Source organism: Vulpes vulpes, chromosome 3 (assembly GCF_048418805.1).
Source record: "Vulpes vulpes isolate BD-2025 chromosome 3, VulVul3, whole genome shotgun sequence".
NCBI classification, from domain to species: domain Eukaryota; kingdom Metazoa; phylum Chordata; class Mammalia; order Carnivora; family Canidae; genus Vulpes; species Vulpes vulpes.
This window is the reverse complement of record NC_132782.1, coordinates 82,304,108-82,331,645: the sequence shown is the minus strand read 5'-3', so window position 1 is coordinate 82,331,645 and position 27,538 is coordinate 82,304,108. Positions and strand designations below refer to the sequence as shown.

At 61.4% G+C, this 27,538-nt stretch overlaps 2 protein-coding genes across 10 annotated transcripts in view; both read left to right on the top strand.

Annotated features, from left to right (window-relative positions):
• Positions 1 to 2,632, top strand: part of CUX1 (cut like homeobox 1) — a 363,575-nt gene extending 360,943 nt beyond the window's left edge. For all 4 annotated transcript variants that reach the window (XM_026019558.2, XM_026019559.2, XM_072752950.1 and 1 more), the window contains exons 20-23: positions 54 to 110; positions 515 to 595; positions 1,398 to 1,462; positions 1,710 to 2,632. In XM_026019558.2, coding sequence (XP_025875343.1) covers positions 54 to 110; positions 515 to 595; positions 1,398 to 1,462; positions 1,710 to 1,779 — 273 coding nt within the window. In that variant the 3' untranslated portion in view covers positions 1,780 to 2,632. The remainder of the gene's footprint in view (positions 1 to 53; positions 111 to 514; positions 596 to 1,397; positions 1,463 to 1,709) is intronic.
• Positions 2,633 to 3,146: 514 nt separating this feature from the next.
• On the top strand, positions 3,147 to 27,390 carry SH2B2 (SH2B adaptor protein 2). 6 transcript variants are annotated; one of them, XM_072752954.1, is made up of 10 exons: positions 3,147 to 3,656; positions 4,516 to 4,620; positions 15,765 to 16,486; positions 19,347 to 19,448; positions 21,138 to 21,229; positions 22,497 to 22,588; positions 22,683 to 22,844; positions 23,552 to 23,793; positions 26,326 to 26,497; positions 26,956 to 27,390. In XM_072752954.1, exons 1-10 carry the CDS (start codon positions 3,275 to 3,277, stop codon positions 27,306 to 27,308), a joined length of 2,424 nt encoding a protein of 807 aa, XP_072609055.1. In that variant the 5' UTR covers positions 3,147 to 3,274; the 3' UTR covers positions 27,309 to 27,390. The 6 variants fall into 6 exon arrangements, with proteins under 6 accessions (XP_072609055.1, XP_072609054.1, XP_072609057.1 ...); XM_072752953.1 differs by having other exon boundaries at positions 22,680 to 22,844; XM_072752956.1 differs by having other exon boundaries at positions 3,148 to 3,656; positions 23,579 to 23,793.
• The last annotated feature ends 148 nt before the right edge of the window (positions 27,391 to 27,538 follow it).

Genomic DNA, 27,538 nt, shown 5'->3' with positions numbered 1-27,538 from the left:
TGGGGTCTTTGGGGCCCTTTGGGGTTCTCCTCTCATCATCCCTCCCCCTTTAGGAGCGGCAGCGGAAGTACCTGAGCCTGAGCCCTTGGGACAAGGCCACCCTCAGCATGGTGAGTTCCCTCCTCTGTGCCCAGCTGGGACACACTAGAATGTCTGACTCTGGGCCTCCAAGGATACCTGCCCTCAGCCCAGGCTGGAGAAGCTCCAGGGACCCCACTCAGCCCTCACAGGCCCTGCCAAGAGTGGCTGTGGGATCTAGAACAGGGACCCTACCCCTACAGGACAGCTCCTCTGAAAGCACGGTTCTTGGTAGGTTCTGGAATTGTGCTGCAGGGGGCGCCATTTACTGGAATTCCTGTGGCTCAAGTTCCCAACCTACAGGGTGGAATTGAGACCTGCTGCCTGCCCTTCCTTCCTCTTGCTGCCTGGAGGCCCTCTCTGCAGGAACCTGGGGCAGCCCTTCAGGGGTGGGTGAGGCCTGCCCCATCCCCACACCACACTTTGTTGCTTCCAGGGGCGACTAGTTCTCTCCAATAAGATGGCGCGCACCATTGGCTTCTTCTACACACTCTTCCTGCATTGCTTGGTCTTCCTGGTGAGTATCCAGGCAGGCGGCCAAGGGTGCCTTCACCTTGCTTCCTGTATCTCCAAGGGCCTATTACTGTGGCCTGGCGTCCTGGGCCAACCCAAGCCACATTCTCAGCTACTGGCCACCTCTCTCCCCTCCAAGGGGCCAACAAGCCCACCCATCTGGCCCTGTGGCTGGGGCTGCAGCCCAGCCGCTCTGTTGGAAAGGCCTGGCTGACTCCATCCAACCCAGGGCCCCATCTGGGAAGGGTTTGGGAGAGGGAATGGCCCCTGTGGAAGCCGGAGGCAGGCTGGAAAGCAGGTCTGATTGACTCTACTAAGGGACAGGCAGGTGGGCTGCACAAACAAGGATATCTTGAACCGAATCTCCTCGAGTGCAGAGTGACCGTCCAGTTGGGCACAGTGCGTGTACAGGCCTGGTGATGTCTGCAAGTCCACTGAGTCAGGGAGGGTAGGACATGCCCATGGAAGGCTCCAGCCTCAGGAACTCCCCTCCCCAGCAGGGCCACAGTCAAGATGGCCTCTACAGGGTTGCCCTGGGTTCCAGCTCTGACCCCAGGGCCCAGCAGGTCCTGGCCCTGCCTGTGGCACACACAGCGATATTAGGGACAGTATCTCCAGATCAGGGCCAGTCTGACCATGTGTGAAACAGGCGGGCACCGGGGCATCTCTTCTGAGGCCCTCCTACCCTGGGGCCTGGGACGTGAGAACCGTCCTGTGCCACCAGAAGGCCAGGCCCAGGGGCTGGAAGGGGACCGAGGAGGGATGGCCAGTCAGGAAGAAGGCTCACTGTGTCTCTGCCCGGCCAGGTGCTTTACAAGCTGGCGTGGAGTGAGAGCATGGAGAGGGACTGTGCCACCTTCTGCGCGAAGAAGTGAGGATGTCACCCGAGTCCCACCACAGCCCTGCACTGAGCGCCCCAGCACCGCCACCCCCCGACCTCCTCCTGTTCCCCACGCCCAGCCCTCCACCATTGCCGCCCATTCTGCCCCTGCCCCGCTCCCCAGCACCCGCCCTGTGTGTCACACAGGGGGGGTCTCCATGCCCCCTAGACACACACACACACACACACTTCTCTCCTTTTTACCCTTGGTCTCAGCAAAGATTTCTATCCCTAACAGGTTCGCAGATCACCTACACAAGTTCCACGAGAATGACAATGGAGCAGCAGCCGGGGACCTGTGGCAGTGATGTCCCCAGGGCCTCCCTGGCACGACCATGATGGCTGCATCCCCCACCCCTTGCTTGTTCAGCTGCTTCTAATGATTTAGACTTCCCTAGAGAATTCCCCACAGCAACTGTCCTTGTCTTCCACCCACCAGTGCCAGGGGCCCCAGGTCCCCGTGGGCCCCCCGGAAAAGAATGTCAGCTACATCAGGCCCCCAGGTCCAGAAGTCCCAAGGCCCAGCCAGGCTGAGTCAAAACCCCCTGCAACCCCATCTTAGGCTGCTGACCTGGCTTGGGACCCACCCACAGCCTGACCACTAGCCCTGGTGGCAGTCACCTCCCATCACCAGCTGTGATGCTGATTCTGGCCATCGTTAATCCAGTTGGGATTCCCGGGGCCTCTCTGTGCCAGATCTGGAATCCCCTAGGGCTCCCCTAGAATCTACCACCACCATCACCACCCCACCTCCCACCCTGCTGAGAGACAAGACGGCCCTTCCTTACAGTCCAACAGGCTTTGAGTCCTGCCTTTGTCACCACCCCCACCCCACCCCAAGAAGGGGGGAAGCCCCAGAGGGCCTGGGATAGTTTCTGGTACCTCCTCCCAGCCTCTAGACCCACTGTGAGTTTGCTTTTTTCTTTAGCAAGATATTTTGGCTTCTAGGCAAGGACAGGTCTCCAGTGAGCCCTGTGCCCCAGGCTTTTCAGACCCAAGGACTGGTCTGAGGGGCCCAGGTGCTTCTCAGCCAAGGCAGAACTGGCCATGGGCCATCCTAGGATGGCTACCTCGGGGCCACTGGCTGATCCTCCTCATAAGTTAGATTTGCGCTTGCATGTTTAGCTTTGCACATTTCAAATAAACACATGGTTGCAGCTATGCTGGTGCCCACTCTGTGACTCCAGGGGTACAGAAAGCTGGTGGGTGCTTATAGCAACGTGCCTGGGAGCCCAGGCTGGACCTTTCAGCTGCTCTGCTGATGTGAGGCATGACCCCCAGCACACAGGAGGTCTCTTCCTTTTCCCACCCCCCAGGAATTCTGTGAGTGGGTCCAGACCTTTGCTGGAACTCAAACCCAAAATGTCTTAGTTCTCTTGAGCAGATAAGCAACCCAATCCAAAGGAGAAATCTATTCCTTAAAAAAAAAAAAAAAAAAACTATCAGGCTGCATTTGGATGTATGACCCACATTGAATGAGTGATGACAGCTCCTGGGAAACCCCTCCTTCCCTTTCTAAGGTGCCGTGGAGCCATGTGCTCTATGTCCCTTTCCCTTGGGCCCCTGCTTTCCAGATACTGCAGAGCCTATGCCCACCAAGACCCCTGAGTGCCAGCTTTGCATGGGGACCCCCTGAGCCACCAGTAAGCCCTAGCCCAGCTCTACTCCCACAGGTCCCTTCCTACCCAGACCAAGGGGCTTCCTCTGGGTTTGTGGTGGTTGGCATTGCCCCACTGGCCAGGTGGCCCTTGAGCCTGGCTCTACACCCAGCTCCCACCCCGCAGTCCACCAGGCCAGAGTCTCATGTACTATCCCTGTCTCAGTTTTAGTCCTAGTCCCTCTAGAGCTTGTACATCCAGGGACACCCACCCTCAGCACCCCTCATCATCTGCTCCATCAGAACTTCCTCCAACGTCCCAGAGGCTCCTGCCCTCAGGGACCCCAGATGAACCTGTCTTCCCTGGCTCTCATCCCTGTCCCCATGGCAGAGCTGGTCTTGCCCAATCACTGATACCCTCCACCCTCCCGCCACTTCCACATCTCCCACCAGTTCCTCCTTGTGGGTCAGAGTCACAAACAACTGGCTCCTCCTCACTTCCTCCTCCCTGGGGATCAGACCTAGTGTCCTGCCCTCCCTGGCCAATGACAGCCCACCAGCAGAGCTCAGCCCACTACTCAGAACCAGGTTAGTCCATGGGGGCCAAGCTCTCCCATCTCCCAGAAGGGTGGGGTCTGCAGCCAGGCCACCCACACACACTCCCACAGCTCTCCCAGCTTCATTCACAGACCTCCTGGTTCCCAGCCAGGAGTACAGGCCTCTGTGCCTCTCCAATCGATAGCTGGTCCACGTCTAAGCTTTCATTAAGTGTCTGCTGGCCAGGTGCCGCTGAGAGGGCAGCTGGTCTGTGTGAGACGAGGTACCAGGACCTCAGATGAGACCCTCCTTGCTTTAGGACCCCTGAGGAGGGCACCCCAGGGCTGGGAGGCGGGAAGTGAGGGCTCCTGGCTAGTCTTGACTGTCCCCAACCCACAGAAAGGCCTACCCTTTCCGTCCACAAGATTGGGATAAAAGCCCTTCTCTGCCTGTCCTGCTTCCTGGGATATCAGAAGTGACAGGGCGTTGTGAAAGGTTAAAGGGCTCTCTGCAAAGGTCAGAGATCTCTAGGGGTGGAAGAGAACAGATGGAGGCACTCAGCTAGTGAGGAGACGGGGGCCCAGCACAGAGCTGCCATTGGTAGGCTGCAGAAGGTTTTGTAAGGGCGAAGAGAACTTACCTAACCACCTGTGAGGGCTGAGGGCTTGGGCAGGAGGCAAGGGGTCGGAGGGGAGGAGGAGTTCCGGGGCCCTCCCCGCCTCCCAGGAGCAAGGAGGAGGTCTGAAGTCTGAGCCGCCCTTCCGCTGCCCGGACCCCCTCATTGGCCCTGGGAGGCCCCAGTTCACCAGGGGTCAGTCCACAATTGCTCCGCAAAGGCCAGCAGGAGCCTTTGTCTTCTTAACCAGAGTGCTCTCTGTCCTAACCTATGCCTTGGGGTTTGGGGCTGCAGAACCCAGCAGTGGTGAAGAAGCCAGCGCTGTGTCTCCCTCGCATCGGCCCCGTTTGACCTCTGAAGATCTCTCCGGGTGGAGACAGTCTCCCCATCCCTGTGAAGGTGCGTAGACGGGGCAGGGGGGCAGGGTTCGGGTCTTCCCAGCCCTGTAGCCCCTGGGCTATTTCGGGGGGGGGGGGAAGCACCGAAGGGGGAGGGCGTGGTGCTCGCCCTCGGGATTTATGAGAACCAGACGTCGACTTCCCCGGTTGCGACATCTGGGCCTCCTCGAGGCTCCCATTGTTTCCACGGCGGAAGGTCCAAGACAGAGGCGGCCTCCGCCGGGCGCCCAACCCCAAGGGCCCCCACACCCCCTGCACCCGGCTCTTCTCTTCGGGCCACCCACCCGGCCCCCACCCGCCGCGCTCCAGGGGCATGTTTACGCGCTGGGGAGACTCGCCCCAAGAGGGGCGGCTGCAGGCCGGCTCCTGATCCCCCGGGCCCCAGCGCCCGGCCAGGCGCAGCCCCACGCAAGCTGGCGGCAGCGGCGGGCGCGGCTCGGGCTCGGCGGAGGGCTGGGGGCGCGCCGGGGGCGGGGCCGGCGCGGCTCCGGGCGGGAGGGGCGGGGCCCGCTGGGGGCGGGGCCGAGGCGGCGCGCGCCGCGCGGGCGGGGGGCGCGAGGGGAGCGGGCGGGGCGCGCGCGGCGCGGGGCTGGGCTCGCAGCGCGCGGGGCTCGGCCGCCGGGACCGCCGAGCCGGGGCCGCGCAGGGCCCGCGAGGAGCGCACGAGCCTTCGAGGTTGCGGACGAGGGAGGCAGGAGCCGCGGCCAAAGCCGGCGCCCGCCGGGAGGGAGCCCGAACCCGCCGCGGGCCATGAGCCGCCGGGCCCCGGGAGCCGGGCCGCGGTCGGGGCAGCGCTCCGCCGGCGCCCCGGCCCGCCCGGTCGCAGCTGCGCGCCTGTAGGTACGGCCTGCTTGTCCTCAGTTCCCCGATCCGTCTCCCCAGACCGGGCCGTCCCCGAGGGCGTGCGTGTGTGTGCGCGCGGCTGCCCCGGTCCGCGCGTGTCGTCTTTGTGTGCGCGGGTGGGAGGGAGCGCGACGGAGGGATGCGCCCCCGGCGGGGACCCACTCGCCGACCCCCCCCCCGGGCCCGGCGGGAGTGGCGGGAGGGGCCGAGCCGCCTCCGGAGCAGCTGCGCCCCCGCCCCCTCCTCGGGCCCAGGGCCCACGGCCCACGGCGGGGCGAGCGCAGCCGGCCCCCTGGAGGAGGGGTCTCCGGCTGGGCGGCGTCGCGAGGGAGCCCGGGGCTCTAATCTGGGCTGCGAGGGCGGGGGCGGGGGCGGGGCAGCCTGGAAGCCGGGGGGAGCCCCGGGAGGACCCTGTCCAGTCCGCGGCCGCCGGCCCGCACGCCCTCCGTTCGGCCCAGGCCGTCTCGCTCACGGTCCCCAGTCCGGCCCGCCCACCCCGGGAGCTCCCGAGCCCGCCCTCGGTAGTGGGGAGGGCGCTGTGGGCGCCCGAGGGGCCGGCGCCTTTAAGAAGGGGCGGGCTCCTGCCCTCCATTCAGGCCCTTCGGCCTCAGCCATTGATGAACCTGCGCGCCGCGCGGGGCCGGGACCGCGCCAGCCCCGCGGGCCACGGCGGGCAGAGACTGGGCCCCGATCCGCGCCCATCCGCCCACCAAGGGAGGTCTTCAGGGGGAGAGGTCTGCAGTGACTGGGGTCCCCTAGGAACTGGCCGGGGCGGCCCGGGCAGCCAGCCTCAGGAGTGACTGAATGAACCTGTCAGCGCCGACTGGGCGCTGGGGAAAACCTCAGGGCCGGGAGGCAAACCTGGCTGCCCCCTGCCTCTGCGCTTTGAACCTCCGTCATGTGCGTTGTACAGTGGAGATGGTGCTGCCTCCCTCGTGGCCGGGTGACAGCAAGAGTTGTCCCCTCCAACACACACCACACTGACCGTGGGTGAGTGAGGGCAGGAGGAGGGAGGAGAGGTCTCCCTGAGAGGCCTGGCTGTGTCAGTGCCCCGAGTGATCGGAACACCGCCCCGCGCCCCCAAACTCCGCAGCCACTTTAAACAGATCTCTTCCTTCCTAACCTCCCTGCCCTGTCCAGGAGGCGATTGGTCAGTGGAGTGACCTAGAACCTTCCAGCTCTAGCAGCTTTGGGAGAGGTCTGGCAGTACGGGCAGTGCTGTTAGGCTGGCATGAGTCAGGGAGTTTATAGGGGTCTGGAAGGCAGAGTTTCCCACAAATTGCTCCCTTCTACCCCTGTCTCCCCCTAGAGGGCATGCCTGATGGTGGGCAAGAGATTCTGAAGTGGGGTTGATTGAATGCTTCTAAGTAATTGAGGGTTCGTATATACATGCTTTTCCTCCTACCCATCCTGGGAAATGTGTCTGAGTTTTCTAAACCCTTCCTCCCTCCGTAGTGGTCTTCTAGGGAGAATACACACACACACATCCCGAAGAGCGGGCTTCCGCCAAGGCTGAGCATTTGGTTTTGAGTTGATGTGCCAAGCAAAGGGCGTCCAGCTGTTTGTCATGTAACCTTCACAATAACCCTGTGGGTATGGTACTATTATTACAGAGAAAGAAACAGATTCAGGGAAGTGAAATGACTTGGGCCAGAGTCACTCAACCAACAAGCCAGGCCTCTGAGCTACTTGTCTCTGACAAGAGCCTGGTCATTACCTCTTGCACTGTGTACCTATCCTGGATGGTAGGGAATTGGGGTTTTAGGTGCCATGGGCCTCCTGGCTGCTGTGCCCATGGGGTTCTGGTCCAGTCTGGGGGGCTGCTGCACTTCCTGCTCCTCATGCTCCACATGGGACCAAGGGGTGTTGGCAGCCTTGGGGCCTTGGGAAAGTTTCTCTTCCCCAGTCACCTGGCTAGGTCTGTTTTCATGGCTGCGCTCCATCCCAAGGGAGAGTAGGTGTCCCTCCTTGTCCAGAGGAGGTTACGGCCCACACCTTTTTGGGCAGAGCAAAGCAGAGCATCAGTTGTGTAGGAGTATAGCATCCTCTGGGTGCTGCAGGGTTTCCAGACACTTCCGACCCCCTGTGTATAGGGCCCACCTAGGGGTGGATATAACACCTGCTGGGATTCATGGTCTGGTGCTATTGTAAAAGGGCAGGAGAGTGAGGGTGGAGGCGGGGAAAGGACACAGTGGGTGTTTCCAAGGCCTCCACCGGCTCAGGGGCCTGGCAGCTGTCGGGGCAGAGGAGTAGGAGCTGGTGGGGCAATGCCAGGCTGGGTGCTGAGACTCCGAGGAGAGAACAAACAGGGGTTGGAGGAAAAGGATGTAATCGAACTTGGAAGTGGTGAGTTTGAGGTGCCTGGAGTTTAGCCAGGCTGGGAATTCAGTTGTTCAAAGACCCAAGGAAGCTTTATAAGCTTCCTTGGTACCCAGAGTCTGGGGATCCTCAGAACTGAAAGGAGGTACTGAGGTCTCAGTTAGGAGCCACTGGTATGTATGATGTCATGAAAAAGTCAGAAGGCAGACTGGTGGGCTGGGTAGGAGGAGTTGAGGGGTGTGTCTTGCAGATTTCAGGGGCTGAGCCAGGGAGGTTAGGGAAGGAGATGAATCCAGCCTAGGTGAGATCCATGGCACAGGGAGAGAGGGAGAGACTTCGAGCTGGAGAGGGGCTGCCTCCGTTCTATTCCCCGGGGAGGGCAGGGCCAGTGCAGCTGGATCCATCCCAGCCTGCACTCCACCTATAGAGCTCATCCAGGAACTGTCCAGCACCAGGTGCTCCTGAAGGAGGATGGGCTTCCCTCCTAAGCCCCCAAGCCCCAGCATAGCTCCCTGTTCTGGGTCCCACTGCCTGCTTATCTGACTTCTATATCCTCCAGGGCCCAGCTCACTCCCCTACCCTCCAGCCTGTCAGAGTGCCCTTTCCCAGGGTGGGCATCTTGTTGCCTTTTCCTGAGGCAGGACTGGGTCCCCCTCACCCTCCCCCCCCCCCAAGAATGCCCTCAGAGGAGAGCTCCACTGGGACAGGGCCCTGTTGTAAGTAGCATGCTGCAGAGAGAGACAGATCTGGACTCAGCTCCACCCTCCCCCTCTTGCTCGTTCTGTGGCCCAGACCCATCCGCATGTCTCCTGACATATAGTAGAACCCAGTACAAATCCAGTAAATGATAGGCCAGTCGCCTCCCTTGCAGGAACCCCATTTCCTCATCTGTAAAATGGGCAAATCCTTTCTTCCTGGCAGGGAAGATGTGAGGGGAGAAGGGTTTGAAACAGGGACAAAGCTCAACTGGATGTGGGTTCTAGCAAAAGACCTGAGCCACACTGCAGAGCCTGTATTCGTTGGCAGTCAGAGGGGACAGTGGGAAACAGGGAGGCCAGGGAAGAGGCTTCTGTAACCATCTGCTCCGAGCAGTGAGAGGATGAGAGGGAATGGGTGCAGTACATTTATGAAATAGAAGCAGAGGAACTTTCAATTCTTAACCAATTGCTTACCAATTTTTTTTTTTTAATTTTATGTGTGAGCGGTCTCTATACCAAACCTGAGGCTAGAACTCACAACCCCAAGATCAAAAGTCACATGCTCTTCCAACTGAGCCAGCCAGGTGCCCCCAGCTCTCATGTTTTTTAATTTTCTCCACTGTCCCATGTGTCAAAAGACCAGATGTGGAAGTGTGGAGACACTCGGGTAGTGGGGTCCCCAAGGACCAGGGGTCTGCAGGTCCCAGAGCCAGCAGGGTTTGTCCAGGTTGGGGGCATCAGTGAAAGCCCAGGGGCTGGCGGGAAGGGCGTCCACCCTCCCACAGTGGCAAAGGCTGGCAGTGTGTGAAAGGCACGGGGGAAGCCCTGAGTGCAGAGCTGCTCCGGCTCTGACAGCCTCCTCCTAGCGCTGCTCCTCAGCATGGGCCTTGGACCAAGAAGCAGTCCGTGTGTGGGGAAGCAGGATGGTCCTCTTCACAGCTACAGAAACTGATGCTCGGAAAAGCCAGGCCCACCTGAGTGCCCCCCCACACACACACACACATACACACTGCTGCCCATACAGGGCAAGAGTCCTGTCCCTGTCATTAACCGAGTGCCCTCCTCCACACCCACTCTGCAGCCAAGTCCCAGCAGGTTCAAGGTTGTGAAGACCAGAAATGATGCCCACTTGTGCCTCCTTAGGGGTCATGGGGTGAGCACAGATATTCTGTGTGGGAGGGTGGGGAAATTCCAGCCCCACCTCCCTCAAGGGAGGCCTTGGTTCAGAGCCTGCCCTGAGGGGACACACTCTGGGGGTGGGGTGGGGTGGGGACTGGGCTTGAGAGCCAACGCCCAAGTACCCAACCAGAGAACATGCCTGGTGTGCTCTCTGCCACCACCTTACCCCCACCCCCACCCCACCCCCGGGAGACTCAGGCAGCCTGAGGGCTGAAGGCACTCTTGGCGAAGGACTAGCCCAAAGGTTGTCTGGTCCTGTGGGGGCTGGAGGGGACAGTCCCCACAGAGGCCAGGAGGTCAGCTGGAAGGATAGCAGGATGGAGGATGGAAGGAGCGTTCGTGGTCAAGTGTGGGGTTGGGTTAGCCAAGCCAGGCCAGTCCTGGGAGGCCCGGAAGACAGGACGTCAGTGGGTATGGTTGAGGCCGAGGGACGTCTTGTCTTCTCTTGTGTGGCAGGGCCCCAAGTAGAGACCACAGCTTCCCCATCGTGGATGGTTCTTGGAGGGCGAGGCACTGCCCACCCCAGCACGTAACAGAGCACCCTTAGTTCTGACCCTCACCCCCACCCCTTCTGGCCCTGGCTGTCCAGGTGTCCCCTGAGCATGGAGCTGAGTGAGAAGAAGGTGATGGAGGAGCTTGCACAGGGCCTGCCCTGGAGGCAGCCCCCCCAGGACAGCTTCTGGGGTGCTGGGTGGCTGGCTCGCACTGCAGGGCCTACTTCCCTTCCCTGGGGGCAGAATGTCTCCTGTGGCAGTAGAAGCTCCGGAGAGGGCTCCTGCACACGAGGCCCTGAGGCCCCTGCAGTTTGTGGGCCAGGCTGCTGCCTCCTGCTCCCCAGACCTCTGCCCACCGCGGGTTGGATCGATTGGTTGTCAGCCCATTAGCGGGGGTGGCTAGGCTGTCTCATCAATATTTTAAGGAATGACCTGGCCGTGGGGTCCAGAACTGCGTGTGGCGTGTGGCGTGTGGCGTGTGGCGTGTGGCGGGGGCTGATGACTGGCCTTTTTTTTTTTGTATTCCAATTGTGAGTGCTATTTTTACCACCGGAAGGCCAGCCGCCCCCTCTCCCAGGCCTCTAGCTGGTTGGGGGTGGGGGCAGGGTCTCCCATCTGGGTTCCCTGCTGCAGGGTTAGCAGAGTTGGAGGCTTGGAAAGGTGACAGGCAAGGACTTGATTGGACTTCCCCCATCTCAACTCCAGGAAGCTCCCTCCCATTGCACTCCGGCCCTAGTAAAATGGGAACAAAAAATGACGAGCCAGGGCAAGCCAGCAGAGCCTCAAAACTGTGGGGCCATGAATCAGGGGAGGGTGATCTCTCTGGGTGGCCACCCTTTGTCTCTGGCCCCAGTCCTCAGGAGAAGAAGCTCCAAGATGAGAGGCAAGCCTTGCCCATCCCTGGTCCCAGGGGGGTGACAGCAGAGCCTCAGTCATCAGTGTCCAAGGACCATGACAGCTCTAGGCCTTAGAGGCCACTGTTCAGCACCCCATTTCACTGATGGGGAGCCAGGGTCTGAGGGGACACAGGGCCTGGCCTGAGACAGGGCCCAGCTCTTCTGTTGCCCAGTCCAGCGCCCTCCCGCACTGACTCAGCAGGCCTCTTCGGGCTCCCTGGGGCCATAGGCAGAGAAGCTGGGACCCTGCCCACAGAAGCAAGAGGGCCAAGGGCCACAGGGACCATGGGAGCTCAGGGAGGGAGGGCCAGTGCCAGGAGAAGGCTTCCTGGAAGGAAGGGTTTTACACAGGCTAAAATGCTGAGGAGAATTTGAGTAGTTAACAGAGTGAGGATGGCTATCCAGGCAGGAGGGTGGCACGGGCAAAGACCAAGGGGGGTCCCCGAGGAGCCACTGGAGGAGGGAGAGCCCAGGACCAGCTGAATTCATCCATAAACCTTCCAGGCCAGCCAGGCAGTGGGGGCCAGGGTGAATTCGGCCACCCTGCTTCTGGTACCACTGGCCACCCCTCCCCCTGAGGCTCTGCTTTTCCCACATCTGGGTCTGGTCACCTGCAGAATGGGAGCGGGCTGTGTCTCATTAATTGGGTGACAACACGGGCTGGTCCCTGGAGAGGACTGGAAAGGCCTCCTGGCTGCACCCAGAGGTTGGGCGGTGGGCAGTAGGGGAAGCCCGGCTCTGCCCAGGGCCACACATGGATCATGACAGTACATAGCCGCCTCCTGTGCTGTCCTTCCAGGGAGGGGTACCCCTCCTCCCCGTTTTAAAGTGAGGAAACAGGCTTGGCGGTGGGAGCTGTGGTCATTGTCACTCACCCAGAGAGCAGTGGGGTCAGCCTTGGGCCCAGAGCAGCCAAGATCCCAAGTAGTTGTCTCATCCCAGTTTTGGCTCCAAGGGCAGTTGGGTTGGGGTGAGCACAGCCTTGCCCCTGCCAGGACCGAGCCCCCTTCCAGCCAGGTCTAGGCCTCCGTCTCTGCATCTGTAACTAGTGTGGGGCTCCCTGCTCGCCCTGCTGCTTGTGACTTTTACCTCTGGAGGCTCAACCCCTGTCCTTTCTGTGTAGCTCCAGCCAGACCCAGGGGACACTGAGGGCTTCAGGCCAGCAAGGGCGGGTAGGGGAGGTCAATGCAGGCCCAACCTCCCAGTGCCTCCCAGGCCAGTCCCCACCCAGGACACGGCCACAGCCGCCATTCCCTTGGCAGATCCTTCTCTGAGTCCCACTCCTACGTCCAGTGAGGACTGGCTGGACCCATGCTGTGAGAGCCTCCCCCAGGGCCATGTACCTCCACTTTGCCCCTTCGACCAGCGGGAAGAACAAGGAGGACCAGGGATTGGTGTGCAGAGGTGCTCATTGGAACTGATTCCTTCCTGCCCCCTCCCCAACCCCTTGGGGGCCAACCGGGTATCCACACTGGTGCTGGCTCCAGCTCCAGCCCTTCCCAGGCTGCTGTGTCGCCCAGTCTGACCCTCCTGGCGATACAGGGGGAGAAGCCGTCAATGTGGGGAGCATCACCGCCCCGGGCGAATGGATGGGCTCAGAGCACAGGAACAGAGCCTCTCGGGCTTAGCCGGAGGACTCTCTCCCCCAAAATGCACCCCCTTCTAAGTAGGTTAGGCCGAGGCCGAGGCTCTCCACCTTCCCTGGAGGCCTTGGTGGTGGTGGTGGCAGGGGCATTCCAACCTGCACCCTCATTCCTGACATATGACTCAGGCCTGCCTTCTGCCCCCAAGGAGTGTCTGTACCAGATGAGGAGACGCACGTGGGAACAGACACCTGGAGCACCTGGTAACTGGCACCTTGCTAGAGGGGCTTACAGGAGGAGATTGTGGGAGCTTGGAGGAGACTCCCATGCCACATGGGTGGGGATGCTTCCTGGAGGAAGTGGCCCCTGGACTAATTATTGAAGGATGAGTAGAAGTTAGCCAGATGAAGAAAGGAAGAAGAGCAAGGCAGGAGCCAGGTGCATGGGCGCCTCAGCCCCCCTTCCCCAGTCCTTCCCACTGCGTCGTATAAGTCCGCTGCCAGTTATTGTTCATCCCTGCAACGAGGTCACCCTTCATCCTCTCCCCTCTTCCCTGTCATAAAGGCCATTGCAGACTGCCCTTGTCCTCCAGGAAACCTTCCTAACTCCCTGCTACCCTCCTCCCCAGTTCCTACCAGGCAAGAGCCTCTCAGCAGCCCCGGCAGTTCGGAAAACTGTCCCTTGTGCTAAGTAGCCTCATCGAGTGGCCCATTTCCTTCCCAGGGCTGTGCTGTGGTTATCGACTGCAGATCGATGCCCAAGGCTGCCCCGAGTTGAGAGGGAATTCCCATGGTGCCCTATGGCCCAGGGGCCCTGCAGATGATCTTACAGAAAGCGGGGCAGCTATTTTTTACCAGGCATTTAATTACAGAGTTTGGATCCCAGAGGAGAGATGAGATGGTGCTCCCAGGAGCTCTGAGGGAAAGGCCATGCTGGGAAATGTGGGGATCCTGGCAGGAGGTGAGGGCAGGATGACCGTCTTAGTTCCCCTAACATCAGGCTGGCCCCCTCAGACAGGGGCTCCCCAAGACACGGTAGGACCGCATTACCCCATTTCCTTGCCACTGGTAGTTCTCACCCTGGCCTGGGCCCAGGGGTGGAATACATAAACACAGTGGGCTGGACATGTGCTCCCAGGACAGTGGCCACCTTGGGGGACAAGGAGGCAAGGCCCCCAAATGCCTGGACACACCAGTAGTTTGATGAGTCAGAATGATGAAGGCTGGACAGGCTGGGAACAGGAGGAAGCTGGATAAGGAGAGAGCTGCAATCCCTGCACTGGGACCTCTTCAGGAAGGCCAGGTTTGGAGGCGCCTGGGTGGCTCAGCTGATGAAACATCTGCCTTTGGGTCATGATCCCAGGCTCCTGGGATCGAGCCCAGCACCAGGCTCCCTGCTCCATGAGGAAGAAGCCTGCTTCTTCTGTCTCTCTCTTCTCGTGAATGAATGAATAAAATAAAAATTAAAAAAAAAAAAAGGAGGCCAGGTTTGAATGGGAGCTCTGGAGGGAGCAGGATTTCAGAAAGTGGGAGCACAAGTAGACTGCAGACCATGGGGATGGAAAGAAGCCTGAGAGGGCAGTGCCTTCAGTGCCAGTAGGAAAAACAGGTCCTACTTAAACACTAGAGGGTAACTCCCTGGGGTCCTAGAGTCAGGGTGAGCGTCCCAGGCCTGTCACTAACAAGCTGTGTGCTCTCAGGCCCTGTGCGAGGGCTTAGGCAGTGTCACAGCTGTGACATGCCTGGTGTGCTGGACACATTCATTTATTCATTCAGTGTTTTGTTTTATCTGTCTGTTTGTTTGTTTATAAAAGATATTATTTACTTATTTGAGACAGCGAGAGAGAGCAAGCATAAGCAGGGGGCAGGGGCAGAGGGAAGAGCAGGCTTTCCACTGTGCAGGGAGCGCGATATGGGGCTCGATCCCAGAATCCTGAGATCATGCCCTGAGCCAAAGGCAGACGCTTCATGGACTGAGCCACCCAGGCGCTTACTTAATTTTTTTAGTAATCTCCATACCCACCGTGGGGCTTGAACTCAGGACCCTGAGATCAAGAGTCGCATGCTCTTCCAACTGAGCCAGCCAGGCGCCCCCATTCACTTAGTGTTTACTGTGCCTACCGTGTGCCCAGCACAAGGGACAAAGGCACTTGAAACACTGCATTCTCAGGGGAAGGGTGTGGAAGGGAGTGCAGGATAGGACAACTCAACCAAGCAGGGGAACAAATGGTATGTCAGATGGGGATAAGCACCACAGAGAAAAGTAAGCAGGCCTGGGGCATGCAGACACCAGCGCTGGGTGGAGCAGGAACATTCCTTAGGAGAGTGGTGGTCAGAGAAGGCTATTGGACAAGATGGTATATGAGCAGACCCTGGTAAGGGAGTGCGGGGGAAAGGACATTCCAGGCAAGTGCCAGAGAATTGCAGGTGCAAAGGCCCTGGGGTGGGACCCAGCAGCAGCCAGAGCAGAGTGGGTGAGAAGTGGCAGGAGATAAACAACTCAGGGAGGTAAGTGGAGGCAGATCGTGTGATGCCTTGCGGGTTATGAGTAGGACTTCTACTTTTACCCTGCGTGGAATGGGAGCCAATGCAGGATTATGAGCAGAAGAGGGACCTGATCTGTCTTGTTTTGGGAGCGATGGGTGTGTTCCTGGGTGGAGAATGGACTAGGGGTGAGGTGAAGTTCCAGGGGACCAGTGAAGAGGCTGCTGAAGTGCTGCAGCGGGGGGGGGGTGGGGGGGGGTGGGGGTGGGAACGGATCATGCGGGCCCCTGGAGGGCAGCTCAGATGAGTGGGGCAAAGGTTGGGTTCTTGGCATCTTTCGAAGGCAGAGCCAGGAGGATTCACAACTTCCTCCTGCGCAGCGCGTTTGAGGGCCCTCAGGAGAGGTCGGCTTGGGAAGCTAAGTAGGGGGCTCTGAGGACCCTGCATCAGGGCACCTGGCACCCAGAAACGACCCTGAGCATGCCGTTTGAAGGGTGCGGCTGGGGGCTGGGGGGAGGGGGTCCCCTCCTGCGGACAGTGCCCCCCCCCGCCTCCCTGCAGCCCCCAGCCCAGCACGCAGCCCCGGGGACCCCGGGGGAGGGCGGAAGGGCAGAGGACCCGGAGTCACTCGGCTCCCCTGTCGCCCACAGCCGCAGGGGGCTGCGATGGGACGGGAGCCATGAATGGTGCCGCCCCCGGCCCCGCCGCCGCCGCCCCGGTCCCCGACTGGCGGCAGTTCTGCGAGCTGCACGCGCAGGCGGCCGCCGTGGACTTCGCGCACAAGTTCTGCCGCTTCCTGCGGGACAACCCGGCCTACGACACGCCCGACGCCGGCGCCTCCTTCTCCCGCCACTTCGCCGCCAACTTCCTGGACGTGTTCGGCGAGGAGGTGCGCCGCGTGCTGGTGGCCGCCCCCGCGCCCGCGCCCGCCCGCATGGAGCCCGCCGCGCTCAAGGCCGCCGCCTACGGCCACTCGCGGAGCTCGGAGGACGTGTCCACGCAGGCGGCGGCCAAGGCCCGCGTCCGCAAGGGCTTCTCGCTGCGCAACATGAGCCTGTGCGTGGTGGACGGCGTGCGCGACATGTGGCACCGGCGCGCCTCGCCCGAGCCCGACGCGGGCGCCGCCCCCAGGGCCGCCGAGCCCCCCGCCGAGCCTCGCGACAAGTGGACGCGGCGCCTGCGGCTGTCGCGGACGCTGGCGGCCAAGGTGGAGCTGCTGGACATCCAGCGCGAGGGCGCGCTGCGCTTCATGGTGGCCGACGACGCGGCGGCGGGCGCGGGCGGCGCGGCCCAGTGGCAGAAGTGCCGCTTGCTGCTCCGCAGGGCCGTGGCCGGCGAGCGCTTCCGACTCGAGTTCTTCGTGCCGCCCAAGGTGAGCGCCGCCCTCCCCGCCCTCCCCGCAGCGCCGCCCCCGCGCCGAGCCTGCAGGTGGCGCTGGCGGTGGCGCTGGCGCCGCCCGCCGCCCGCCGCCCGCCGCCCGCCGCCCGCCGCCCAGGGTTTGAAAGCTAACCTAGCTGTGGCCAGCACTGCCGCCCGCCCGCGTGCCCCATGACCCTCCCCTCGGGGAGGCAGCTTGGGGCAGCCACCAGAGCCCGGGGCAGCGGGGGCCTCCTGCAGGGTGGCAGACCTGCCCTATTCGGAAATTGGGAATAACTGTAACATTAGTACCCATTTTCTGAGGGCACCCGGCGTGCTGAGCCCTGAGCCTGGTACACAGCCTCCTCCCCCCAGCCTCCCGGCCGGGGAGGGACATCATGGTCCCCAGGTCACCCAAGAGAGAACAAAGGAATACTCGGAGAGGAGGTGCGGCCTGCCCAAAGTCACAGAGCTGGTGGGTGGCAGAGCCGGGCTAATTATACTCACCACCCTGGTGGTCCTGAGAACCGAGGAGCTGGAGGTGGGAGCTGCTTGTGTGCTGGGAGGTTCGGAAAGGTATGCGGTTGTGCTGATGCAGCTGGCAGCATCCCAAGAACCACCCAGCCCCCCCCTACTCCCAGGCACCTTTAGTCACCCTGAGCCTCTCGCCTCTCTCCATCTCCTCATCTGTCAGGACTCTGGGTGCCCCTCCTTGCTTCTACTCCCTGGAGGTGCAGGGTGTGGGCCCCCCAAGGCTGGGTGCATGGACTCTGGAGAGATGACTTCCCAAGGGGTTTTTCCCTGCCGGGCACCCACCATTAGGCCCCTCAGAGAAATCCTAGACAACCAAGCCAGCTCCACTACTTGTCAGAAGGGAGACCTGGGCCTGGTGAGTGGGGCAGGCAGGGTGGGGCTTGCCCAGAGTCACCCAAAGGGCAGAGGCCCAGGGCTCAGTGCCTGTGGGCCTGAGTGGCAGTTACAGCTGCCCCGCTGTAAATAGCATCTGCTGCTCTTGGGGAGGGGTGGGGTGCAGCAGCTGGCGCCTCTCTTTTAGCCTCTCCCGTCCTACCATTCACCACTGGCAGAGGGCAGGGCTCTTGAGGGCTCACGTTCCCAACCTTGGAAGAAGACAGGCAGCTGGGTTCCTAATGCCCAATCTGGCCTCAGACCCTCCTTTTCCCAGGGAAGGGTTTGTGAATTCAGGTGCGAGCCCCCCAGGAAGGCAGACAATACCATGCTGAGGGCTTAGGTCAGGTTCCCCAAATGTGTTGGGTCCCAGGGTGAGTGGGCCCCTACAGGGCCTCCCTGCGGACACCGCCACCCAGTGCCTTTTTAGTCCCGCCTTCCCACCCATAGTCCAGATCTCCTTCTGCTCCTGGGGGCACCCTGGGAGCACAGGAATGTGGGGTCTGCAGTCTCCGGGACTTTTTCCTGGGCTCTTCAGACTTTGCGCTCACCTGGCCCCATGAGTCAAGCCTCTGGCCTCCTGCCCCCTCATCCTCCAGGAAGCCTCCTGGCCTCAGGTGCCCCAGAGCCCTTTGCGAGGACAGCCCCAGAGAGAAGAGGGCCCGGCCCCACGCTGTTGGGGAGCCATCAGGAAACCTCCATGTGCAGAACCAGACAGTAAATGTCAGTGGAGTGAGCACTCGCTCTGGGAATCCTAAGGATAGAAGCTTGCACTGCATCAGTGTCCACCAGGAGCAGAGCCCCCAAGACAGGCATCTCTGGAGACACAAGCAGAGTGAGGAAAGGCTAGAGATGTGACACCACCTGCAGGCTCTGGCCAGGGAGTGGGAATGGGGAGGTGCAGGGTCAGAGGCCACCACTGGGCTATAGCTAGGACAGATGCATCTCAAGCACCAGGCAGAGGAATCGGCACCTGCGGCCAGTGGAAGCCCAGTTAAAGCCCCCAGTCTAGGCCTGCACCATCCATCTGTGTCTCCTCTCCCTACTCCCAGATCACGACCCCCTGCCCTGCCAGCTGGTAGGATGGCCTGCCCTTGTCAGCTGCGGCCCTTCGGCACTGCTCCAAGCCCAGCCCTGCATCCGCTGGATGGCAGCCAGCACTACCAGGAATTCCCATTAGCCTGCCCACCCAATGTGTGGCACTTCCCTTTCCTCCTGAGAAAGTCCCTGTCCCAGAGCCCAAGCCCTGCCGGGAAGCACAGTCTTAAACCAGCCCTGGGGGACTTGAGGGCCAGAGCCAAGAGCCTTGGAGCAGAGTGGAGAGAGCCAAGCACAGAGTGGCCCTCCCTGGAAGCCCTGACAACTCACCTGGGTTAAAACCCCACACCGGTCCCTTGACCTCCACCTGGGGACATGGCCATGCCCAGCTTCAGGAGCCCTGTTCCAAGTCAGGGACCCCAGAGCCATGTTCTGGAAAGTCCAGTCTCAAGGGGGAGGGCAGCATTTTTTTCTCAAAGGAGCTAGGAAAAACTAGAAATTATCTCACTGTACCACGCACAGCATAAACATTGTCTGGTGAGACGTTTGTTTAGGAAACACTTTTACCTAAAGTGTGTACCTCGTGGGCCACGGTGTCAGATCTGTTTCTCAGTCTGGGTCGGGGTCAAAAACCACAGATGTGGGTACACGGGGCGGGAGGGCAGCCTGGGGAGGCGTTTCCCCTCCAGGCTCAGAGCTGGGAGAAGCAGATGTCAGTTCCAGCTCTGTCTGTGCCTCACTGTGTGACAGTGTGGGGAGGTCCCTTTGTTTCCCGGAACCGCCCCCCCCCCCACCTCACCCATCTGTGAACTGATGATTGGAATACCCCCATGCTGGGGCTGCCATGGTGCTCTAAGCTGAGGGTTAGGAGGGGACAGAGGGTTTCAGGAGATGCTGGGTGACTCTCACGGTCCCTTCCCCTGGCCTTCCAGGCCTCGAGACCCAAAGTCAGCATCCCTCTCTCGGCCATCATTGAGGTCCGCACCACTATGCCCCTGGAGATGCCAGAGAAAGACAACACATTTGTGCTTAAGGTAAGCCCCCTGCCCCCGCCCCCGCCCCACAGAAACCCTGGCCACCCCAGCCTCCGCCCCCCCCCCCCCCGCCCTCCACCGTGGGCAACACAGCCTGAGGCTGCGTAGTGGGAAAGGGGGTAAGGAGCCAGCCGCAGGAGCTCTGGTGGCGGGGCCCGGGACCCTACCCAGCTTCTGGCACACAGCTAAGACTTGAATCTGGGCCTGGCCCATAGGGCTGTTTGCTCTGGGTGTCACCCACCATCTTCCCATTTCTTCCTGGCCTGGTGAAGCTCCTCTGAGTTTCACTTCCTCGCCTCCCTTCCCCAACTGGAACCAGCCTATACCCACCCCATGGCCTACAACAGTTATGCAAATTCCCCCCCCCCCCCCCCCCCCCCGCCCCGTCTCTGGGCACCAGAGTGTGGGAACCTGCCCCGTCCCACAGATGGTACAAAGGCGTTGGGGGTGGCCGGGGAGGTGGGTCTGGGGGCAGCTCGTCCTTTTCCCAGGCTCCGCCACACCAGGGTGGCCTGCTTCGGTTGCTGAGGACACGGCTCCGGGCTGCCAGGGCTGTGGCCCGGGGCCTCCTCAAAGCACTGGGCATTTGTGAAGCCAAGCCCCCAAGGAGGCCTGGTTCCACCCACCTAGAGCTGCATGGAACACCCCCCTCCTCCACAGGCTCCCCGTTGAGTTTATGTTTTACTTGTCCCTGTTTGTTTAGCCATGAACTCCCTTATTCATTTAGCAAACATTTGCCAACCCCATACCCTGAGTCACCCCAGGCCCGGGGGCTGAGGACACAGTCCCTCCCTGCTTGGCATTCTTGTCCGCTGGGTGCGACAGGTCCAGAGTCTCGCTTCCAACAGCCAGCCTGCCACTGTGTGGGGGACTGTGCTGCCTGCCAGCCCCACTTTGACCTCTGTTTCCCCATCTAATCAGATAGGGGTTGAAGGTGGTCTCTGAGGCTCTCCCAGCCCTGACATGCTGGGAGGCAGCAGCTGTATTCTAACTGGGACAGGACACACACAGGAAGCTGAGAGCCCGGGGCCTTGGCATCACAGATCTGGGTTCAGGTCCCAGCACCACCACTGAGTGCTGGTGTGAACAAGTCAGCTGACCTCTCTGACCTTCAGTCTTCTTTGTAAAATGGGGAAAACCTCCCACCTCCCTCACAGGGGCTGTTGGGAAAAGGTCATCAGATAAAGTCTGTGCAGGATTACACTCTGGGCCACAGCAGGGCTTTCTCCTCCTCTCTTTCCCTGTGGGCACTGCCTATCCCAGTGGCCTGGCCACAGAGGTAGAGTTCCAGGCACTCAGGTGTGGGAGCCCCTCAACTCCGTGTGCTGGGGCCAGCTGGGCCCTTCATTGACTTGAGGGTTGTGATGTTCTTTTACCCCATCTCCTGGGTGCCAGGCCACCGTGGCTTCCTCAGAGGCTGCATCTCCAGTGCCTGAGGACCTGAGTCAGTAGGGCCAGACATCATCCCCAGCGATCCCCACTGGTAGGCCCCAGGCTGCTGAAAGTGTGGCCAAGGCTCCACCCCGAGACCCTGGCCTAGGCTTGGGGTGGTGACCCCACTGTCTTCCGGGCTGCCTGCACCAGCGAGCCCCCGTGGAGGAGGGTTGGGACGAGCCATTTGCCCTGGAGTGTTCTGGGGCACTGTACTGAGGGTGCTGACAGACCTGGACTCTCGGCACCCCCTCCTAGGTCGAGAATGGAGCTGAGTATATCCTGGAGACCATCGACTCACTGCAGAAGCACTCGTGGGTGGCTGACATCCAGGGCTGTGTGGACCCCGGGTGAGTGCCCAGATGGCCCTAGAATGGGTAGATGTGGGGGGCTGGCCAGGGAGTGCCCGTGGTCCTCCCTTTCATGGGGAGGTTTCCCGTGAGGTCAGGAGCTGAGCTTGGGAGCTGGGCTTTTCTCATTGTAGTCCTGGCCAGGCTCATCTGTACCCCTAGCCCCAACAGACCCTTTGAGGCCTGCTTCACATGGCCTGGGCCTAAGGACCTAGAAGAAACTTGGCCTGAGACTTGTCTTCACTCCAGGGGAGTCTGAGACCAATAGGAGGTGGGCAGTGATGGGGTGAGCCCGAAGGGCCAGGGGTGGTGGAACAGAGGCAAGGCCCCAAACCCAGCCCTGGGGCTCAGAGCTGATATGCTGGTAGAAGTACTCCCCTCCTCCAAGACTTAAGGAAGAGCAGGTCTGAGCCAGGCAGAGGGGACCCCCGGCCTGCCAAAAGTGTGAGGAGGTGTGCGAGGGCCTGGGACTCACAGGGGATGTCAAGGCCTTTGGATAGCCAGAGGTAGAGCTGATGAGGGGGACTTTGATGAAAGCCTGGAAGCTAAGCTGGTAGGTCGACAGCAGTGGGGAGCCATGGCTGGTAATAAGCAGAGGGCAGCTACAGTCAGCTATGTGAGGAGGAGCAGCAGGGAGGCTGGCTTCATGATCCAGGAGAGATCCCAAGGCCAGGAGTAGGAGGGGTAGGCCGGCCAACAGCCAAGCATTTGGCAGCAGCTCTTCTGGCGAATGGGGTGAGCCAGGCCCGGGGGAGGGGCTGCTGCTTTCTAATTAACAGCTTCATTTGAGGAAGCACAATTAAAGGCCTGAGTGCCTCCCAGACCCCCCTCCCTGCTCCATCCCCCAAATGGCTGCAATCCCTCCCCTGCCACCCAGCCATCTGCCCTGCAAACTCCCACCCCCCACCCCCACCCCGCCCAGCCCCTGGGAAAGCGAACCTCACTTTACAGTATTTTGGAGCTGGCGGGATCCCAGACACCTCATATCACAAACAGGGAGACAAAGGTCGAGGCAGGGAAGGGAGCTGCCCTGCCATCATTTGAGGGACACCTGCTGGGGTCCCAAGAGGCCATGTCCATCGTGGCCACAGAGCAAGCTGACAGTGTGTAACAGAGGGACATGGAGGCAGAGGGACCCAGATGAGCAGGATAGGGCTGCTGCTGGCCGTGGAACTGTCAGCCATCCCATCCCGAGGCTCCTCGAGCAGCTGGTGGTTGGGGTCCGAGTCCCATGGCAGGACACCGTTGTGCTTCCCTGCCTTTGCAGGGACAGTGAGGAAGACGCTGAGCTCTCCTGTGCCCGGGGAGGCTGTCTGGCCAGTCGAGTGGCCTCCTGCAGCTGTGAGCTCCTGACGGATGGTATGTGGGGAGCAGAGCTGGCTGGAGGAGTGGAGGGCAGGTTAGAGGGGGTGGTTGGTCCCGGATGGCTTCCTACCTGCTACTTCTCCAGCAGGGGACCAGCCCCGGCCCCCAGAGACCATGGCAGCCGTGGTGACAGCTCCACACAGCCGAGCTCGAGATGGCATTGGGGAGTCCCTGGTCCACGTCCCGCTGGAGACCTTCCTGGAGACCCTGGAATCCCCAGGTGGCAGCGGCAGAGACAGCAGTAACACAGGTATGATGCACACAGTCTTCTCTCCCTGGGCTCCCCACCCCCATCCCAGGCCACAGAGGCCCTCAGACTCCCCTGAGGACCTTCCTGAGCCTCAGAAGCCATGATGTTTCATCCCACCAGGTCCAGCGCATGGCAACTTGGTAGTTCTGGCTTTTGTAGGCAAGTCTGGGAAGGGGACCCCTCCCCCAGGCCCTGGATTCCATGGAAAATGCTGGTGGGAAGGAGTGGAGCATAAAGAGTTGGAACCAAAAACTGGGGACAGGGATCCCTGGGTGGCGCAGCGGTTTGGCGCCTGCCTTTGGCCCAGGGCGCGATCCTGGAGACCCGGGATCGAATCCCATGTCGGGCTCCCGGTGCATGGAGCCTGCTTCTCCCTCTGCCTGTGTCTCTGCCTCTCTCTCTCTCTCTCTCTGTGACTATCATAAATAAATAAAAATTAAAAAAAAAACAAAAACAAAAAACAAAAACTGGGGACAAGGAGACTTGACTTGTTCCCAGGTTTCCTGCTGACTTACAGAGTGACTCCAGGACACTCGGTTTCCCTGTGCTTCAGGTTACCTCCTATGCCAAACAAGTGGGTCGGGCTGGTTCCCTGCCTTGTTCTAAGACCGTTCAAACAGCGTTTTATGGGCAAATGCTCAACCAGCTGTTGCATCTCTTCTCTCATTTACTCATTCCGCCCCCCCCCCACACCTCTGCTTCCCCAGGCCCCTCACACTGTCACCCCTCTACAGGGGACGAGGGAGCAGAGCCGGAGCCCGAGGCCGAGGCCGAGCCTGAGCTGGAGCTCTCCGACTACCCCTGGTTCCACGGGACCTTGTCACGGGTCAGGGCAGCTCAGCTGGTGCTAGCAGGCGGGCCCCGGAGCCACGGCCTCTTCGTGATCCGTCAGAGTGAGACTCGGCCTGGGGAGTACGTGCTGACCTTCAACTTCCAGGGCAAGGCCAAGGCAAGTCGGGGGTGGGGGTGGCACAGGGGAGCAGCATGGCCAGCCCTGAGGGAGGGGTATCGAGGTGGTCCTGGTCCTGAGGCGTGCCCTCACCTCAACCTGCATCCCCCTACCCCCACCGCCCTGAGGAGTGTAATCAGCCCCAGAAGTGGTTTCTTAATTATCCAGATGGGGAACTCACTCACTGGTGGCTGAGCCCACAGGAAGCCAGGCCCTTCTAAGGGTTTGCCTTTGACCCTGTGCACTGGGGATCACTTACCACTAAGGTTTCTGAGGGTCTCTACGCACAGCCACATTGGTGCAGGGCTGAGGTCAACCACGACCATGCCGCCCCACCCACCCCCAGGTGACTCCCCTTCTGCCCTGCTCTGTAGGGTCAGTTCACCAGCCCCTCCTGGGCCCCAGCTCTGAGCCAGGCCTGTGACAGGCCCAGGGTCACAGAACCAGGCACAGGCGGGCCCTCAAGAGCTGGGCAGGAGAGGAGGAGGTGGACTGGGCCCTACAGTCATGCAGAGTCTACAGGGCCACAGAGCCGGGGGTACTCCTGAGCCCACCAGCCAGAATAAGGGGGTTGGTGACCTGAGGCGTGCAATGGGTGGAGAATCCTTGAGGAGATCCAGACAGGGCACAACAAGTGGGGAGGGCAGTGCGCCTAGATGGGGGGGGGGGGGCGCTCTTGAGGAAGGATGCTGTGTGCTAACAATGTGCTAATAATAATAAGGGGCAAAGGAAAACATGACAGGAAAGTCAGATGATGTTGGGGTAGGGGATGGCTTGTGGTTACACTCAGACCAGAATGAGCCGGAACCTCAACCCAGCTCCCCCCAGCATCCCAAATCTCCAATAAGGATACAGACCTGGCCCCGGCTCCTCCCAGAACACAGTTTCCATCAGTCCCTGCTGGAGGAGGGAGCACCCCAGGGCTCCCACTGCAGGCCTGCTCTGGGGGTCAGTGTCCCAATCCCTGGTTGGCCTGGCACAGGCCCTCCCCTGCTCCCTGGGCATCTCTCCTTGGCAGCGTTGGCCCACCGTGGAAGAGGCAGCACCTCCCCCGGGACATCTCGGAAAGCAGCTGCCCTTAACTAGTTCCTCTGGCAACCAGGCGCTTAACGCTGTCCCTGGCAGCCATAAGTTTACTGCTGGGCCAGCAGCGCCCCGGGCGGCCTCCCTGGAGAGCCTGGATCTGACTCCTGCCCAAGCCAGAGCCTAGGATGGCGCCCAGCCCTCTGTGGAGCATGGTGGGGGTGGTGAAGCAGGGTGGGAGGCTCCTCTCCTTCCTAGGGCACGACCCAGCCTTGAACTTGCCCCAGCTGCCGCCCCGTCAGAGCGGGGTGACTGTCCAGGGTTTGACAAGTTAGTCGTGGGGTAGAGCAAGACCTCCAGCCTCCTGCCTGCACACCTCCTAGGAAGAATGACCTCTGCCTTCCCAGGCAGTTCCTTTCACCTTCCGATAATAAATGTCTGGAAGGTTTTCCCCCAAATTGAGATGCACCTGCCCCCTGAGGCCCAGCTCTGCCGAGGCCTTTGCCTTCAAAGGACCCACCCAGACTTGAGGCTGTCGTAGGCCCCCACTACGCTGTTCTCTCCAGCTGAGCCCCTGCCCTGGCTGCCAGTGATGCTCCCTGGGTTCACTACACTGTTCTGGCAAGTTCTGGCCATGCTGAGTAGCAGAACTCACTCATGGCGACCACCTTCCACCCCCAGGGCCTCTCTGTCCTTTATGTAAGGGGCCAGGCCAGCTTCCCCTCCTCCTGGGCTCGGAGTCACATGCATACCCTAAAACCCTGCTACCTCTGACCCTCTTGCCAGCCCCCCCCCCCCCCCCCCCGCCCCTAGACAGCCACTCTTCCTCCTGCGGGACACGTGTTGAACAAAATAGGGCTGAAGCCAGAGACCTGTGGCTCACCACTAGAGACCACAGGCCTGAGGTATCACCTCTCACATGCAGGCCCCGGGGACCCTCAGAGGATCCAGCTCTGTTCCTCATGCTCCAAATACTCCCACTGCAGCATAGCTGAGATGGACATTTGGTCCCTCCTCCCCAGCTAGACTTGGGGTTGTTTCTGGCCCCCTGGATTTTGGCTGTGCAGGAACAGCAGGCCAGCACCTAGCCTGCAGGGCCAAGAGAATCACACAAATGCGTTCTCTTCCCAGCTCTGTGACTGGGGGGAGTCCCTCCTTTCCCATGCCTCAGTTTCCCCATCTCTAACATGGAGGCTATAATCTCCACCTTCTGGGGTTATTGGAAACTAGAGATGGGGTTGCAAAGGGCAGGATGCAGGTGCTTCTAGCATAGGGACAAATGCATGGCTCCCTTCAGTCCCAGCCTGGCTCTGTTCCCTTCCTTCCCCATCCTCACTACAGGAGCGACCCCCTCAGATGGGGCTCGATGTGTGAAGTGCCCGCGTGCTCTCACACTGCCCCATATGGCCCCTGTGACACTTCGTACTTGTAGTCACCCCCAAAAGTGCTTGCAAAGCAGTTGGCTAGCCCAGAACTCCATCTCTGACCTCCCCCCACCTGTGCCCACAGCACCTGCGCCTGTCCTTGAACGGCCACGGGCAGTGCCACGTCCAGCACCTGTGGTTCCAGTCTGTGCTGGACATGCTGCGCCACTTCCACACCCACCCGATCCCCCTGGAGTCCGGGGGCTCTGCAGATATCACCCTGCGCAGCTATGTGCGTGCCCAGGGCCCCCCACCAGGTAAGGCCCCCCACTTGGCCTGTGGGATAGCTCAAGAGACGGGGGGGGGGGGGGGGGGGGGGGGGGGCAGGAGGGGAAAGGAGGCACCCGCAGGGCCACCAGGATGGGAGAGAGGGTGGCAGCCCGGGGAGCCCGGCCAGGTCCTGAGTGATTCGGGGCAGGCCGAGGGAGGTGGCTCAGAGGAGCACCGAGGGGTTCTCTGGGCTCCTGCAAAGGGGGGGCTCAGCGCGGAGGAGGGGGAGGGGCAGGCCAGGCTGTCGGGCACACGCGCGTTGTGAGTGCCCTGTTGCCCGCAGCGGCGACGTTAGTGGGGAGGGGGGTTGCGGCGAGCGAAGGCGGGGCTGCCCGCGCCCCCGGCACTGCGGGTCCCCGCGTCCCCGTGTGGCTCGGGAGCTGGGGGCCGGGGTGGGGCGAGGGTGCCCGGCTGGGCCTGACGCGCCCGCGCTCCCCCGCCGCAGCCCCGGGGCCCTCGGCCGCGCCCGCGCCCCCCGCCTGCTGGAGCGAGCCTGCCGGCCAGCACTACTTCTCCAGCCTGGCCGCCGCCTGCCCGCCCGCCTCGCCGTCGGAAGCGCCGGGCGCGTCGTCCTCGTCCGCCTCGTCGTCCTCGGCCGCGTCCGCGTCCGCGCCCGCGCCCGCGCCCGCAGCCCCGCGCCCCGCCGACGGCGCCCTGAGCGCGCGCAGCCGCAGCAACAGCGCCGAGCGCCTCCTGGAGGCGGGGCCCGGCGGCGCCGACGAGCCCCCCGAGGCGGCGGCGGGGGACGGGGCGCGGGGCCGCGCGCGCGCCGTGGAGAACCAGTACTCCTTCTACTAGCGCGCCGCCCGGCGCCGGGCGGGAAAGCAAAGCTCTTCAGTGAAGACATAATGTTATTAAAGAGCCTGTTTTAGGGACTGCATTCGGCTCTCCTGTCGTCCTTTCTTCCGCCCTGGCCTCGGACACTGCTCCTCTGGTGCCACCACACATGGCACCCCATCTCCTCACCCCCAGCCTCCGTCGAGCCCACACCCAGCCCTTGCCGTTTAGGGGATCCAGCACCCGTCCAG